At 42.6% G+C, this 17,829-nt stretch overlaps 1 protein-coding gene across 3 annotated transcripts in view; it reads left to right on the top strand.

Annotated features, from left to right (window-relative positions):
• The window catches only part of GAD1 (glutamate decarboxylase 1), a 36,374-nt gene that overhangs the window by 7,592 nt on the left and 10,953 nt on the right, over window positions 1–17,829 (top strand). For all 3 annotated transcript variants that reach the window (XM_029071998.2, XM_029071999.2, XM_029072000.2), the window contains 9 exons: window positions 2,556–2,714; window positions 3,433–3,675; window positions 7,472–7,562; window positions 12,773–12,885; window positions 13,394–13,509; window positions 13,596–13,675; window positions 13,886–13,940; window positions 14,649–14,765; window positions 16,087–16,151. In XM_029071998.2, the coding sequence (XP_028927831.1) occupies window positions 2,556–2,714; window positions 3,433–3,675; window positions 7,472–7,562; window positions 12,773–12,885; window positions 13,394–13,509; window positions 13,596–13,675; window positions 13,886–13,940; window positions 14,649–14,765; window positions 16,087–16,151 (1,039 nt within the window). The remainder of the gene's footprint in view (window positions 1–2,555; window positions 2,715–3,432; window positions 3,676–7,471; window positions 7,563–12,772; window positions 12,886–13,393; window positions 13,510–13,595; window positions 13,676–13,885; window positions 13,941–14,648; window positions 14,766–16,086; window positions 16,152–17,829) is intronic.

Consider the following 17,829-nt stretch of genomic DNA (forward strand, 5'->3'; position numbering starts at 1 on the left):
TGGACCCTCCGTCCCGCAAGAAAATCATGTGTAGATCCAGACGCTCCTTGGGAATTTACTCCCTTTCTCCCGATCGTTTTTTGACGGCCCTAAATTTCAGGACAAGGCGTCGGGGAGGGGGGCGGGAGGGGAGAAGAGGAGGCGTGAACGAGGAGTCAGTAAGTGACAATGGTGAAATGGGGCCGGCGACCCCTAAAATTCGTTTTCAAAACGTTTCTGTGGGGATTTAGGCTTCTCGTTTCGATGAGCCGAACACCCGGCAATTTTCTTTTCTACTGACTCGGGTGGCGTCTTGCTCCCTCTCCTTACCGCGAAGCCGTCCCGCATTGAGATTGAATTTGGGGAGTTCGAGTTAGGCGTAGATGAGCCCATTGTTTCTTCTCTGTATGTTGTCGGAGTATTTCGTTTCGTCTTTACAAAGTGTCTCGCCGGCACCCTCCCAGTTTTTAGATTGTGAGCCCCCTGGGGCCCCAGGACCCCGTGTCTTCTTTCTTAGCGCTTAGTACAGCGTTCTGCACACAATAAGCACTTCGTAAATACTATTACCACTACTAATAATAATGTTGGTATTTGTTAAGCACTTACTATGTGCTGAGCACTGTTCTAAGCGCTGGGGTAGATACAGGGTAATCAGGTTGTCCCAAGTGAGGTTCACAGTCTTAATCCCCATTTTACAATTGAGGTAACTGAGGCACTGAAAAGTCAGGTGACTTGCCCAAAGTCACCCAGCTGACAGGTGGTGGAGTCGGGATTCGAACCCATGACCCATGAGCCCGTGCTCTTTGCACTGAGCCACAATGCTTCTCTGAGGCCGGAGACCTTGGGCTCCAGCTGCCTGCTGGACCTCCCATCCATTTCTGCTCCATCTCTATGCATCCCCTAGCAGCACCTGTCGACAGGCAGGTGGCGGAGGTGCTAGGATGCTGTGGAAAAGCCTGAGGAGGGCGGGCACGAGGGAAGCTGGAAAATGTGGACCCAAGCAGCAGTCCCAGGTCTCCACAACGCAGCCCCGCAGCCTCTTCCCAAGTTGCGTGCTGGCAGGGCCCATCCCTCTCCTGCAGCCCCCGGGAGGATTGGATCAGCCGAGATGGAGCCTGTGTAGGCGTCCCCTGGGCAGGCACTGGGGTGCACGTGTCTGCCCTTTGACCTCCCTCCGGCCAGGCCTGGGCCCTTGGGGCCCTGCAAGCCGGACATGGCACCTTGGGGACTGTGGGAGACAGGGCAGAGGGGAGGAATCAGTGTAGCTGTAGAAGATGTCGCAAGGGAAACTTAGGTGTCAGGGACGGTGTCTCTGCAGAAAGGGAGGGGGCCCGCCTTGCCATGCCATCAGATTTCACCTCACTAATCCCAGGGACGAACCCCGAAAACTACTCCCGCTGGGGTCCCTCGACCGGGGGCAGGGGGCACCTGAGCCAGTGGGGGTGGGAGGGCAACGTGCCATTTGCTCACAATTTAACCTTCCCCAAGCCCCCAAAGGCACCCCGTTCCCCACCCCATTAAAATATATCAGCATTTCTCTATTCTCTCCCCTGTCTCTTTTCTATGTTCCCCTCACTTTTCCCCTTCCATCTCCTCCCTCCACCCTTCTTTCTTCCTCCTAGTCTTCATCTTACTTGCCCTCCCCCCTCCCCCATTTCCATCTTTCCCTCTATCCATTGCTTCTCCTCCCTTTGCTCCTACTTACCCAAATTCGAGTAGAGATGACATGAGGGGAAGCAGCAGAACCCAAATCAGCAGCTCTGGAGTGCCCAGAATTTCTCCTGAGTTCATGTTTCCCAGAGAACTTTGGGCTGGAAGCCCAGTTAGCACCATCTGACACAGTTTGAGATCACAAGGAAGTTTTAAAACTTTCTTTTGTGCAACACTATGTTCAGAGCTTCATTTGAGCCTGCATTTGGAGCTTCAACCCGGAGACTGGTCTCCAGAGGGTCTTGAATCAGGTGAAAGTTTGGCTGCACTTGGAAAGAAATCTGTGCTCCCTCTTCAAGGGAGACATGCAACCTGGATTGTGGAGAAACACCAAAGCAGGTTTTATAAAATTTGGATTGAAGAGGGAGACAAAATATCTGGCCAGCAGAGTCTGGGATTTGCTGGGAAGCTAGATCCATCCTTAGAATCATTTTTGGGGTAGTGAAGAAAGCAAGCTTTATTCCCTATTCCTTTTCCCCCCGCCCCTTTTTCCCTCTGCCTAGTCAGCCCACAAAAACCCCAGCTGCAGTGGTGGAGTAATCCTATTGACGTTCCTCCAATCTCAGTTCCTGGGGCTGGTTACTGGAGTGGAATCTGTCTGATCGATTTAATCCGGGCTTTACTGCCACACTCAGATTCCAGAATGGGTTTTGTGCATGACTGGGTCCGTGTCAGTGATGTCACTTTGTGCTGTCCCCTCCTCCAGCAGAGCAGCCCCATGTAGATCTAATATCAGCTGCCCTGACTTCTGAATCCTGGAAAACCACTAGATGTGTCTGAGTTTCCACCTCACAGCTGGCCCGTCAGCATGCTGGGGAGCCCCAATCTCTCACCCCCGCTGACCTGTTCCCCTTGTAACAACACAGGCTTCTTGCAAAGAACCAACAGCCTGGAGGAGAAGAGCCGGATTGTGAGCGCCTTCAAGGAGAGGCAGTCCTCAAAGAACCAACTGGCGTGTGAGAATAGCGAGCAGGACGCTCGGTTCCGGCGCACCGAGACAGACTTCTCCAACCTCTTTGCCAGAGGTAAACTCCTTGTCTCTTTCACTTCCAGCAGGAGAGTGTGGGCTGTTTATGTTCTTCAAGGCTATGTGTTCTGTCCATTGTTCCCTGTAGGAGATGGAAGTATTTGTCAGTCAGTCAGTCATTTATTGAGCGCTTATTGTGTGAAGAGCACTGTACTAATCTTTTGGGAGAGCACAGTACAACATATATAACCACTTTTATCTAAATCTCTCTCTTCAAAAATATGGCAGTATTTTCCCCAAAAGATACTGGGTTAAGAAAGGCTTGAAAATTGAGAGGTAATTTTACCCACCCATCCCTAGTTTGCTAGAGTTTTCCCCACCAGCCAGGGAAATTTCAGGAGAGAGAGAGAAAGGTGGGAGGTGTGTGTGCGAGAGAGAATGAGTGAGTATCTGTGGTGTGGGTGAGAGAGTCTGTGGCGATTTTCATGACAGTGATCTAAGGAGCTGGGTGAACCTGTCTTCTGAGTATGGGAGGAAAAGATTAAAGAGGAAAGGCCCAGCTTGGGGAAGTGGGTCAGTAAAGTGACTCATTTTCACTCTCAACCTCATCTTCCATGCCATATATTTGGGAGGGGCAAGCAAGCCTGTAAAATGGGGTGTTTTTCGATTTAAGGATTCAGTGGGAGGAAGAGAGTCAGCTGAAGTTATTGCAAGGCTCTGGGGAGGACTTTATCCACCTGGGATTGGGATTGATCCCAGATCGCCTTGCTTCTTAGACCTCCTGCCGGCCAAGAATGGGGAGGAGCAGACGGTGCAGTTCCTTCTGGAGGTGGTGGACATCCTTCTCAACTACGTGCGCAAGACATTTGATCGCTCCACCAAGGTGCTGGACTTCCACCACCCACACCAGCTGCTGGAGGGGATGGAGGGCTTCAACTTGGAATTGTCAGATCACCCTGAGTCCCTGGAGCAGATCCTGGTAGACTGCAGAGACACCCTGAAATATGGTGTCCGCACAGGTAGGGAGGAGGGATGGAGATTGGTGGCAAGAGGGACAGACCCCCATCCTTGAACTCAGAGATATAAGGGCTTTCTGCTGTACCCAGAAAGAGAAACTCAGCCAGAAAGCTCACCTCCTGGACTCTAATCTTCCCCACCCACTTCTACCTTTCCTGTTGTGCACTTGATTCCCTCTAGCTGTTTGCTGAGCAGAGGCATCAGCTTCCCTTATTCCCTCCCTCCCGCCTACCTCCTTCCCTTCTCCATCCTTGGGAACTACAAAACCAAGTCAGAAAAATGTTCTCCAGCCATATCTCCTGGAGGTGCTTTGAGGAGCAGCACCCATGCTCTCTCTCCTCCCTCCCGTTCTCCATCTCCCATTATTATTGGTCCCATTGCATCATTTTCCAGTCACCTAAATTTGGACACTTTCAAATTTGGATGCATTTTTATTTTCCATAACTGAAACAGTAGCAGTTATCTTTTCCCTCCATTCTCCCTGCCACCAAACTCATATGACATTCATTTCCCTCTCCAAGTTTGTCCCTTCCTGGAGGCTATTCCCTGCTGGGCCAGTGTGGTGTTCCCAAGTGGTTGGCTCTCATCATTCTTCATTCTTCAAGTTGCTGATGCTACCCTGACAGCTATGTAGATCCACTTGGTGGGTAGTTGCCCTCTTAGGCAAGTGGGACTGGGAAGAGTAGGAAATCTTAAGGAAGGGTATATCAAACCTCCCAGAAAATGAGGCAGTTGGATACAATTGAAAAGAAAACAAATTAAATGATCAAATTGTGCTGTAGACTGTTTTTTAAAATTATCTAGTTGGTAGAAAGTCTTAGTAGACGGGTAAGTAAATTTTAAATGGATAGAGGCAAAGTTAAATTGCATTTCACAAGGCTTGGGGAAGAGGAATGGGGATCAAGGAGTTCCAGTTCCATCATATTAAAGCCTGAGAGAAAAGAGATAGACAAGGGAATAAAGAGAAAGATATTGATTTGCAAAACCAGCAGGAATCTGTTATCCAGAAGTGAGGCTATGTCATATGAAACAAACTGTCATCACCCCTCTGGGAATCTGCTTAACAGCTATTTAGCCTAGAGCCATCCCCTGTTCAGTGGGGTAGGAACTGGAAACAAATATTTGCATTAATTTGGTACCTAATTTTCTGGACAGTGTGAATTTTTTTACTGCATCTCAGCAGTTTAATGTTGGTGGGAAGTGCTGTTACTGCCATTGGAGTGCAAAACTCCAAGTTGGTGTATAATTCATATATGCAGTAGAGTGAGAGGAATAACTAAGTACAGGCATGTAGATAATCTCCTGCAGAGGGATTTCAAAAAAAAAAGTGACAAGTACATTAGCAATTCATTTTATATGACTGAAAATAACTAATTAGGCTAGCTCTATCCTGATTAGGAATGCTGATGGGGGTTTAATTTCTCCTCAGAATACTAAAAGATGATCTGAAAAATGCAACTCCAACACTTTCAAGCACTCTAGACTGCACCCACTTAAGTGTCCATTCTCAGTCACTCAGGTCTGATCCGCCTAGTTTGTGGATTTATCCAGACCCTTGGCTGCTCATTATTGCATCTGCAGTCTTTGTTTTCAGTTCACTTTGCTCTTTCACTGGTCATTCTAAGAGAGAAAAAATGGGGAGGAAACTCAAATGTGAGTTTGGTAAAGTTTGGTTGAAGCTCCTGGAGACAAAACGGTGTTTTCACATTATATGTGTAATTGTTTACTTGGTATGATGTCCTTGTCTCCGGTACCGTGCACAGTGCAGAATTGATGGTTTGACCTTTCCAGCATCTCGGCAAGGGGGACAGTAGGTTGGTTGGCTTGCTGTGTTGCTTTCTTATTAAACCCTCTCCATGTTAATTGGAAGTGAGTTTCCTAGTCCTTCTGAAGACCCTGGGGTATTATAGGCCTCGCAATGTGCTGTTTCTTCCAGAGTGAGTTCAGGTTATTTATAGGGCGAGCAAGTGTTCCAAACCTGACCTCTGTAGGCTGGGTAAATCCTGTTGACCCAGTGAGCATCATTTCGGCCCAAAGGACTTGCAAGAGTCTCCTTTCTTCTGTTGTGCTCCTGAAGCTGGCTCAGAGCCAAGGAGCTACTCACGCTCAAATAGGAGAGCTACACAGTGGAAGTAAGGAAACTTACGCTATTCAAGCCTCTCACCCAGCTCCCTGTATGGTCTTGCTCCTGGCTGTGAGCACTGTCAATCTGGCTCTGACCATTTTTCTTTCTACATTTATATACCTGCCCTGGGTGGAAGAGTTTATATCCTGAGGGTTGCGGGGAGTCAGCACCTGAGTATGGCAGTTCTACCTTCATTTTTTTTTTTAGCCAAAGAGTTTTTTTAAATCTAAAATACATCTCTCTCTCTAGTTTGTTGGGTTAGCTATGCTGATTCCATCTGCCTTGCCTGATGTATTAGCATCAGCCTAGCAAAGCCCACTGTGGGGAAATCTAGCAAACCAGCCCCCCAGAACAGTATAAGTTCCTTATTTTCATAGGGTGTCACCAACGCTTTTTGCATGGCTTTTCTTTTTTCTTGTTAAGTCTTGCCAAAGCCTGTCTGGAACTGTCATTACTATTTAACCTTTGGATAGCTGCCTTCTGACGCAGCTTGTTAATGTGCTCATTGACAGATTTGATGAAGAGACCAAGAGTTTCACCTAGGATTACATAACAAGTCAGTAGCTGAGCAGGGACTAGGTGACATTTCTCACCTGAACCCCCAGGTTTTCCTGGTTGTAACACCCCTTGGAGCTTAGCTGAGTCTTTTCCAAGTCTGACTTTGGCATGCCCAGCAAACTGTAGATCGCCTTCTCAGTGGCCACCCAGTGCTTTCTGCGCCATGCAGGCTCATCAGGCTCCTCTGTTCAAGGCTTTTGTTGCCTGAGCAGCTTGGTGTAATGGATAGAACACCGGCTTGGGAGTCAGAAGGTCATGGGTTCTAATCCCAGCTCCACCACTTGCCTGCTGTGTGACCTTGAACAAGTCACTTAACTTCACTGGGCTTCAATTATCTCATCTGTAAAATGGGGATTGAGACTGTGAGCCCTATATGGGACAAGGAGTGTGTCCAACCTGATTTGCTTGTATCCACCCCAGCACTTAGCACAGTGCCTGATACATAGTAAGTGCTTAACAAATACCATAATTATTATTATATGAAGGCCCATTCTTCATGTGTGCCTTCATTTTTAACCATTTCCCTAGTCTCACATCCACACCCAATTCCCTCTCTGGGGTGTTACCCCAGAGATGTTTCCAGCCTATATCCCTGACCCTGTCAGCATTTTTTAAATGGCCAGTGAACCTGCCAACAAATCTGTTCTGGCAGATCCCTTTCATTAACAAATCTGTACTTTAGAATGAGCTTCTCTCCAGGGAGAAATTTTTTAAGACCATTTAGAAAACCCAAATTTTACTGTACACCTAGTGAGATGTTGGAAGATGATCTAAATTCTAGCTAAAACATTTATCTATAACAAGAGTTTTCTTTAAAGAAACCCATCCATCAGAGCCTGGAATCCAGGCACTGGTCCAGCCCCTTAAACCGTGCTCCTGCCCTAAGGGCTGCAGCTTCTCTCAGGATCCAGGGGGTTACTGGGGCTCATGGCTCTCAGATAATATTCTAAAGGGAAACATTTCATAATCAAAGTTTACATGTAGGAGAGGATGGAATCCAAAAATCATCTGGTGGAAAGGTGGCGAGACACTTCTGAGTTAATGATTACATAAATTCCAACTTCTAAGACCACAGTAATGATTGTCTCGGATGTTTCTGTCCTTTATCGCTCCAGGTCATCCTCGATTTTTCAACCAACTCTCCACTGGACTGGATATTATTGGCTTAGCTGGTGAATGGCTGACGTCAACTGCAAACACTAATATGTAAGCTCCACATCTTCTCCTTTTCATAGAAGTACTGGTGTTACTGATTGCCATGACTCTTATTTGTATTGTTTTGAGACTGATTTCTATAACTAAGTGATAAAGTATAATCAATTCTTCTCCTGTAAAGTGTGCTTTCATAACACATTCTGAATAGAAGGTTATTGTCGAATTAGAGAATGTTCTTCCAACAACAGGCACCTTTCTGGGTAAAGTGGGATGACACAGGAAGTGGTTGTGTCTGCGTGCATGGCAGCAGTCAAGGCATGAGTTCTTCAGTGCGAGCTTTCCTCAATCAGGACTCTTCAAAAATGGAACCCTCATGTAATAGGAGAACTGATTGCAATGCTTTGGGCTGTTTTTCCTTGATGCCTTTTAGGACTTCCAGTTTAATATAACTCAGGAAAACTTGATGAAAAGAAATAGGAGCATTGGAGCCCAAATTTTGGGCTAAATCACTCTACCTTCAAAATAGCTTCAGCTTTTTCTGTGGAAATCTTTATTCAGTTTTCCCTGTGTATTAAAAGGGGGACTTTTCATAATTTAAGTTGCTTTTCTGTGCAACTTAGTTCATGTTGTACTACTGAGTTAAGCAAACATGATCTTAATTTACTGTCGGATCCTTTCTGTATTTGCATTCTGAGTGCCATCTTTAGTTTTAGTTTGTTTGATTTCTTACTGTCTGCTACAGTTATTAGATTTCCTAATTATACATAGCATTACCTAGCAATCAGGGTTGATTTTCACTTCTTACTGATGAGCAGATGAGCGTATTGGTTGGTCTCTGCTCATTTATGTGGAATTTGGACTTTATATGCGAATGGCAAACACTCTGTGGGTAGCCATCCCTACATAAATCCTCTTGTTTCCACCGCATCCATCTTGAGGGTACAGAAACCAAGTCTCAGGTAATGGTGGCCTTATTGGGTGGGAAAGCAACTGCTGCCCTAACAAGTTTTTTTTTTCTTTTTTCATCCTTCTGGTAGGTTTCAGATGGACTGTGGATTCAGATCAGGGCTACTGAGGAGGGTAATATTCCATTAGACATTAATAGAAATGAATCAGCCAAGAGCAGTGGCAGTGAAGGGCCTTCAAAAATGGGGTTCAGAGAAGATGTTTTAAATAAATTTAAATAAATAAAGAAAATGGGTTGGATCATTGGGTTTCAAAGCCTATCCTTTTGAGATTCTTTTAGAACAAAATAAATTGAGAAATCTGGGTAGAAGTATTTTGCTTTTATATATATATATATATGGAGAAGTCCAAGCTTTGACATTGGAATAGAAATCAGGTTGAGTTGAGGTCAAGGTGTTTTGTCCTACATAGAGAGCTACTGTACTGTCTATCCAGAAAACCCTCTGGGCATTTTGAAATTGTGTATTGATTTGTGTGTGTTTCAAAAGGGTAAAAAGCCTGGAGTCAAGTTACCAGATTCAGAAACATAGTTTCTACTAATTAATAATTTCACTGTTCTGAAGAATGATGTTAGATATGAAAAAATAAAGGCATCCTTATTGAAAGCTTGGGTTTTATAGATAATGAACAATGAAATTAATGCAAATGAAAAATGAAGAGGACTCCCTCTCTGCTTTATCTATAGCTGCTAGCTACATAGCCATAATTTGGGACTGTAGCTTATGCTTATGGATTACTAGAAAGACCAGATAATGTACCTGGATATCCAGATTTTTTTCTTTTAAAGTCCCCAAAATACTTCTATTCTTATTTAAGTTTTGATATTTGCATTTACACTGTAAGATGACAGGTAACAGAGAAAAAATATTGATTTACTGGCAATTTATTAGTAAAAATATGTTGCTTAAATGCATGTAGCACTTATAAATGAAATTGTTAGTTTGACAGTCAAAAAAAGTTTATTAAAGGCAACTATTTGATGAAAATATAAGAAAAATGGAAATAATAGAAGGCATCTGTGGTAAGATATACTAGTAGTAATGTAATTTTAAAAAGATTGCTTTCACCTAGCCACCTTCACTGAGTGGTGTCTGTTCTGTAAGTATTTTTGTTGGAATATTTTACAGTCATTCTTCCTAAAGCATTTAATCATCACTTTGGTTTAAATACAACCAAAAAAACCCTTCTAAAATCATCTCCTTTGAGCAGGAAAATCAGACAGGCAAATTCTCCTTTTCATGTGTATTTGAAAAAGTAAAAATCTCTTCCTTTTTCTTTCTTAACCATAGCTGAGCAATGAAACACTGTAACATATTTCAGCCATTTTAGGTCAAGGCAAACATTATTAAATGGCACTTGGTAACTGAAGTTACCAAGTACCAAGTACCAAGTTACCAAGTACCAAGTACTGAAGTACTGAAGTTAGGAGAAGCAGCGTGGCTCAGTGGAAAGAGCACGGGCTTTGGAGTCAGGGCTCATGAGTTCGAATCCCAGCTCTGCCACTTGTCGGCTGTGTGACTGTGGGCAAGTCACTTAACTTCTCCGTGCCTCAGTTCCCTCATCTGTAAAATGGGGATTAAGACTGTGAGCCCCACGTGGGACAACCTGATTCCCCTATGTCTACCCCAGCGCTTAGAACAGTGCTCGGCACATAGTAAGCGCTTAACAAATACCAACATTATTATTAAGTTACTTTACAGTGTGGGTATTTGTAAAATATGATACATTATCAGCAGATCAGTAGTGGTCATTTATAAAAATGAAGTCATTTATGTCAGTGGTAGAAACAGGTATTGTCTGAGGAAGAGATAATCACTATCTAAAAATTGTTCTAACCAAGTTCCACTCAAGGTTCAAGTAATGTGACAGGAACAGCAGGTTCGTTGAGGGAATTACCTCCCTGTGCTAACTGGCTTCTCCAGCTAGGAAGTGTTCAAAATTTTTCTCATGAAGGGTGGAGAAAGAAAGTGCCATACTCTTTCTATACCAGGTTTACTTCAAGAATAAGCTCACTTCCCAAACTGCATCATCTTATTAGTAGTTTTTGGCTTCTGAATAAAGAATGGCAGTTGCATGCTGAAGTCCATATTGCTTATGAAGCAAGTCCTCCATGTGATACAATGGACTCATCATCAGTTTTTGCAGAGCACTAAATTACAGGCTTGGGCGCATATTATAAAAGCAGAAGATATAGTTCCTGCCCATAACTTCTCTGTGCCTTAGTTTCTTCATCTGTAAAATGGGGATTTGCTCCGTATTTTCTCCAATGCCCTTTGGTTGCCCACTTGATTAGGCTATGATCTCCAGACTACTGACCCAATTTGTTCTCTGTAACCTTACATAATCCCAAAAAGCCTTCTCTTTTGCAGAAGTCAGAATAATGTCACATCCACTGCCCCTGCCTATCAGACTTCCAGCATCTCTTTGACCTGTAACTGCACCGTGGACTTGGAAACAATTCATTTTCTCATTGAAGTTTCAGAAGTCACCTTAAATCCCAATTATTTTGTGATGTTGGAAGTATGTCATGAGTTGACAATTTAGTATGCTCCTGGTATGGGCTAAACCAAGAAATCCTTCTTTCTTTTTTTGTAACAACTGGAGTCCAGTCTGTTACCAGTCATAAGAGGTTGTTAGCTGTCATGATGATGGGGTACAGAACAGAATGAATGCATGATTGTAGTCTTCCAAAAGCAATGGCAATCAAAAAAGGACACCAAACTATTCTTCTTACCAAGTGCACTATCCCAGGAGTATTGTAAAGGAAAATGAATACATTTCTTTGGGTAACAAAACTCTTTTTGTCAGCAGACATATCACAAAAGTCATGAAGACTTTGACCTTTGTTCACATCTATCCCCTAGAGCTAAATTTGATGATTTTTTTAAATTTAACATCATGCCCTAAAACATTTTGACGGTTGTGTGCCTCAGCTTGTACCTAGTTTTCACAAATAATAAGCATCACCAAAATCCCATTTTTCCAGGAAAATTTACACTGGCTTTGTCCACATTTGCCAATTCCACCTCCTTCCCTTCCTAATCTTATTTGCCCCTCTTTTTATTGCCACATAAATCTCTAGGCTAAGTGAACAAATCCATGTGTGCTGCTAATTCAACAGTCGCCTCAGAGCACCAATCATTGGGAAAATCAAACAAGCAGTATAGATACAGGATCAGAGAGTATCTCATTGCCTGGTTTACTTTAGATTGCCCTGGTTTCTTCTAGGCACTGGGTATGTGGATATAGCTAGACTGGTCTATTGAGCACTACTTTTTATGTCTCTGAGCAAGAGGACTATAGCTTTAAACCACATGTTGTATGTAAGTATGGCACACTAGGCTATCCGATGCCTCTTGTGTATAGTGGATGTATATATCAGTTGACTACTTTCTTGTTATTTGTAACTGATAATTAGAAAATCATCATTTATAATTACTCTAGACAGATATAGACTCCACGGTACTGTGAAAACAAAGTTGTCCCAGTGGATCATCAGTTGGAAAAGTCCACTTAAATAATTACTTTTAGGTTTTTAAGGCTTGGTTCAATGTTTCTAATTATCTTTGCATTATCTGCTTGATGTTTACAATCTTTTAAAACACTCTTTTGGAACAAGGTTGTGTATTTTCAACAAGTGTGAAAATTGGCAGTCTGTCAGGGGAAAAAATTCTTAAAATCTAATTGTTTCTGGAGCTAACTAGCAATATATTTACACTTGTAGCCTCAGAGTCACAGGGCTTGATGATTACCTGGTCTATCCCCCTACCTTTAGAAAGGAAGAATCCTACCTCCATTTTCCCCAGCAGATGAGAATCAATTTTTGAAGTCCACCAGAGTAGGAAGCTCTCAGTAACCCAGTCTGTTATTTATTTGTAGTCAGTGGTTTGAGGAATTTCTAGGACATCTCCTGTATTGATATACAATAGATGTTGGTTGGCTATCAAAAACTCCTGCACCTGCACCAGAATTTCTTCACCTGAATATCCAGGCCTGGGAAGATTAAGGCAGAGAGAGAGAGAGAAGGCAGAAGGACTGGAAGTCCTATCTTGGGCAGCTCATGATTGGGTCTATCTCTGGTTCCCTTCCTGTGTTCCAAAGTTCCAGCCTACTACATGTCTTCTCCTCTCCTGCCCCATACCAAGCCGCTATGCCCCCTACTATTACTTCTAACTCTCCCTCTTTGTAAGCCTCCTCCTCCCTCCCCTACCTCCCACTGGAAATTTTATGGGCTTTCCTCATCAAGAACCAGAGAACAATGGTCCTTTATCTTGCTTTTTCTCCCATCTTTCTAGGTTTACATATGAAATTGCACCAGTGTTTGTCCTCATGGAACAAATCACACTTAAAAAAATGAGAGAAATTATTGGATGGTCAAATAAGGATGGTGATGGAATATTTTCACCTGGTAGGTTTCTCTTATAACTTCTTGCTCAGGGATTAGGGGGTGGATTCTTTGTATTTGGAGTGGGCATTCCAGTACAAAAAGCAACACAATGTTTGTTGAAAGATTATGGAGTTTCTTTGGAACACATCTTTTCCTTTAGACTTCTCTGCATCTGGGAATGGCAATGGAGAATGTTAATAACTTTCTATTTGATGAGTTTTTAAAGCAGTGAAGTGCACAGATCCAGGGGGTGCTGGGATAGTTATGGGTATGTGGTGTTTCCATTATCCCTCTTTCTCTTCTGGCACAGTGCATTTCAAACTGAAGAGTAATTGGCCAAGCAGTTTGATTTCTTTTTAAAAGACTGCCAAGCCGGTCATCCAAGATCTCTCATTTCAGAAGGCCCTTTTGCACTTCCTCTTTCTCCCTGGAGACAGTTACATCGTTGTGGTTTTAAAAGAAAACTGAAGAAGGAGGAGGAGTGGGAGGAGTTTCCATCTTCATAATGTCTGTTTCTTTTGTCTCCAAGGGGGAGCTATATCTAATATGTACAGCATCATGGCTGCCCGTTACAAATATTTTCCTGAAGTCAAAACCAAAGGCATGGCTGCCGTTCCCAAACTGGTCCTCTTTACCTCAGAACATGTGAGTTGCCTCAGTTGCTCATAGATTTCCATAATTTCTAAGTATCCCCTTCATTGGTAAACTCACATCTCTCTCTCTCTCTGCAGAGCCATTATTCGATAAAGAAGGCTGGAGCAGCACTTGGCTTTGGAACTGACAATGTAATTTTGATAAAGTGCAATGAAAGGTAGGGGAAATGCTAAATTTCTGATGTATTAAATGTGTTCATCTGTTAAATTTGTTTTATTGTGTTTAAACAGTGGCTCAGTACAGTGTGTCAAGCTGCTAATGGTCTGTTCAAAAGATCCGATTAAATTATTTATGGCCCCAGTTGACGTTCTTTCATGTGCAGTCGCTTACATTTTTTTCTTAATCTGTGTTTCTTCAATAATTACAGAGGGAAAATAATCCCAGCTGATTTGGAGGCAAAAATTCTTGAAGCCAAACAAAAGGTGTGTATGGACCAAGAACTTTTTTTCTCGGGTGTTTAAAAGTCATTATGAAGCTTGGCTTGGAAATTATTTTGTCAACATTCATCATTTTGTATAGTTAGCTCTTCAGTCACTGTTTATGTAAAATTTTCAAAACTGGTCAAATTTCCCAATTCCTTTATTTTCTGCATTTCTTGAGAGCATCAGGAATTGAATGTACCCATTATCAAGGAATTACACATTTTCAGAACATAGGAGAATTTCAAAGAGCAAACCATGCTGTGTCTTATGAACTGAAAATGTTTTGGAAAATACTTATAAAAGAGAGCAACATCGAAAAGAATTATCATGAACCTCACACAAGGCAGAGATTCCTTAGATATCTTTTGGACTCTTGGGGGTTTTTTTTGTTGTTGTTGTTTTATCCGTATCTTGTGGTTCATAAATACATTTTCAAGATTTTATGAGACTGCAGTCTTCTTTTATGGAGCCCCTCAGGCCCCATGAAAGTAGTGCCCTACAGTGTCTTAGAACTCTCACATGGTCAAGAGTTCCTATGAAAACCTGTTGAAACGTAACATAAAATGGTAATACTAGGCCACTCCAGTGTACATTATTTCCACATTATTGGTTGAACTTTGCCCTGGGAGCCCAGATAACTCACTGTTTATTGTTCAGCAAAATGAAAAATATTAAAAGATTAACTGACGCTTTTGTCCGACATTGTAGGGATATGTTCCTCTTTACGTGAATGCAACTGCAGGTACCACAGTGTATGGAGCTTTTGACCCAATTCAAGAGATTGCAGACCTATGTGAAAAATATAACCTTTGGCTCCATGTAGATGTAAGTAACCAAAAAGCCATCCAAAGTTCATTCAGTTAAGGAGAGAGATCAATTTTATAAATTTTCGTGATCTGTCCTGCCAGCCACATGAGCTCAGAGCTCTCCTTTCGTCCACAGCCCAGTCTGACGAATGTCCAAAGTTACACTACAGCCTTTCAGATTCTTTGCCATCTTTGTGTCTTATAGGGTTATTCAAATGTATTTTGATTCATCCCAGATAATGGGACCCAGCAGCCTCCCTGACGATGACTTAATTTGAACAGAATTCAGCAAAGCTCAATAATATTGTCTTATTCCAATTTCAGGCCTGGACACTAGAAGCATGAACAGTTATCTTCTATACAAATATCTGCCTTTCTAAAAATTTCAGTGTAGTGGCATCCAGGAAATACAGATGGTAATAATAATAATAATTATAATGGTTATTTGTTAAATGCTTTATTTGTGTCAAGCACTGTTCTAAGTTCTGTGGTAGATACAAGCTAATCAGGTTGGACACAGTCCCTGCCCCACATGGGGCTCACAGTCTTAATCTTCATTTTGCCTTGCAAGTGACTGAGCTGGGATTAGAACCCAGGTCCTTCAGACTCCCAGACCCGTGCTCTATCCAGTAGGTCATGCTGCTTCTTACAGATGCATATTACGAAGAGGAATTTGCCCGTGAATGCTCCCAAATTAGGTACATCAAAAGGAAACTCCAAATTTTTGCTGTATTTCTCTCACATTCATATTGTCTCTCTTTCTCCCTCTTCACCTCAATTTCTGACATGTTTTTTGAAGTCCTCTAGTATGATGCTGTCTGTTGTCAGGGAAGGGACTTCAGATAACCTTTTACTTCCTTCTACTTGGTATCCAGGTTGATGTGCATTGGTCAGTGTGCTGCATGTGGTTGGGGCTAAGAGTATACTTCCTTGACTCTATTTTCTTCCTGAACTGCCCAGAATGGTGTCCATAAATGTCTTTGGCTTTGCCTAGCCAGTGCTTGGAGGCTGTAAAGTATTGTACCACGATAGACTTTGATTGAGACCAAACTCATTTCCACTCAGATGACTAAAATGTTTGCAATCTACCTACTGCAAACCTAGAAAAAAAAATAATAGTTTAATAAATCAAATTTAATAAAATCTGATTGGAAGTCTTAAAAATTAACATTTATACCAGTTTTTTATGGGTGTCTGTTTCAGCTGCCAGAAAATGTACAACTCCTGACTGTTCGATAAATCCTATGTTTTTAAAAAGCTGCAGAGTTATTTAATGAATTGAAGAGTTAGGACTTGAAAATGTTGCTGACCCTTTGCCCTCTCCTTCTCCGCTCTCTTAGGCTGCCTGGGGAGGTGGGCTTCTCATGTCCAGAAAGCATCGTCATAAACTCAGTGGCGTAGAAAGGTACGGGATGCAGTTACCAGGACTCCTCCCATTCACGGCATAAAGCATTCTTAGTTCTGACTGAAATCTAGGCTTCCCATCTCCCTATACCTTTGCTCCCAACTCCCTGTTGAGCTGTAAGTTTTTTGCAAGCTGCTCAGCTCTGGATTGCTTTGTTTTCCTCAGGACCCTCGTCCACCCCCATTTTCTCATTAACTTGCTGCTGGCTCCTCTGGGACAGAAAGGGGTGAGAGAACCCATCGGAAGGGTCTCTCATCCTTTTCACCTCTCAAAGTCAGGTCAACCTCTGTGTCTACTGTCAAGACTTTGACTTTGCCCTACATAAATGGTGATCGATAAGTAAACTGCAGCCAGCAAATGAACATGAAAGCAGCACCGGTTGGGCTGCCTTTCATTTTTCCATTTCTTGCAGCAGCTATTCTTACCCCTACCCCTTCTGTGAACACACAGGGATTGATTCTCACCGGGCCTCAACTCGGCTAGCACAGCAAGGCGGGGCTGTGGAATTTAAGATATTAGGTCAGGCAGCATTAGGTACAGAAGGCTCAATCCTGCTGCAGTGAATTCTTTCAAGCTATTTCCTTTTTTAGCAAAGGAAATTTCCTCTGTAATATATTTTGCTCCTGGCAATTTTTCCCTTCATTTTTAGGTGCATGTCTTCTAAAGGAAATGAAAGGTGGAGATATACAATTACTTGTTATTAAAAACACCAAAGTGTCATCTATAGCTGATATTATGGAGGTTCAGGAAACCTCAGAACAAATTGTTTGAGACCAATTTTTTTTTTCAGGTCTTTTTCCAGGTTAACCCAACTCCCCAGAGTTTGGAACTGTCTCTTTTCATTAAGATTAATATTATCTCACATTTGAAATGTTCATGCATTTACCAGGCACTGGTTTTCTTCAATACATGTATAGGAAAAATATCCACATTCTTAGTTTTCTCTCTGTAAGCATCCCTACCCCCCACCATGCCTGTACACTCATACACCACACATTATTAAACATTTGTCCTCTAAAGGATGTACATGTCATAAAGAAGGTTAAGACTTTTCATCAGCTGATACAATGGGGGGAGGCCTGAGACAGTAAAATGCTGGGTCAATTTAACATCTCAGCAAAAACATCCATCACTCTGGAATAAAACACACAAGAGCGCACTACCTTAGCTAGGACATTTTGAATGAGCTTGCACATCACTGAAGCAAAGCTACCAAAGTTTTAATCATCATATATTACACTTAGCGGGTGCTGCAAAGCTCTGGCTAACAATTTAACTGTGTTTGACAGAGTGACAGGGTTGCTAGGAGACCACCGCTTGTTAAACTGTGATTGCAGTGTAGATGGTAAGATCATGATCATTTGGCAATTAAATAGCGACTGCTAATTGACAGAGTACTTGAGAGCCATTTTAAGAAGCTACTCCACCTTGGTCAGGGTAGGTGGGTCAGCTTCAGTGCCCCAGTTGTCGATGATGAAGTAAAATCCCAGAGAGAATGTCATTTTCCTGGCAAATGAATGACAGAAACAGAATGGAAAATGACAGCGCTTGGTAAGACCTGGAGGGAGGGCTGCCCCAAAAGATTTGGTGAACCACCTTCTCCTTGTGAAGGAAGACAGTCCTATCAAGCTGAGCCATATTGGACGGGGTTAGTTAATGGATGTAAATTCGTATATTA

The sequence above is a fragment of the Ornithorhynchus anatinus genome, chromosome 9 (genome assembly GCF_004115215.2).
Source record: "Ornithorhynchus anatinus isolate Pmale09 chromosome 9, mOrnAna1.pri.v4, whole genome shotgun sequence".
NCBI classification, from domain to species: Eukaryota; Metazoa; Chordata; class Mammalia; order Monotremata; family Ornithorhynchidae; genus Ornithorhynchus; species Ornithorhynchus anatinus.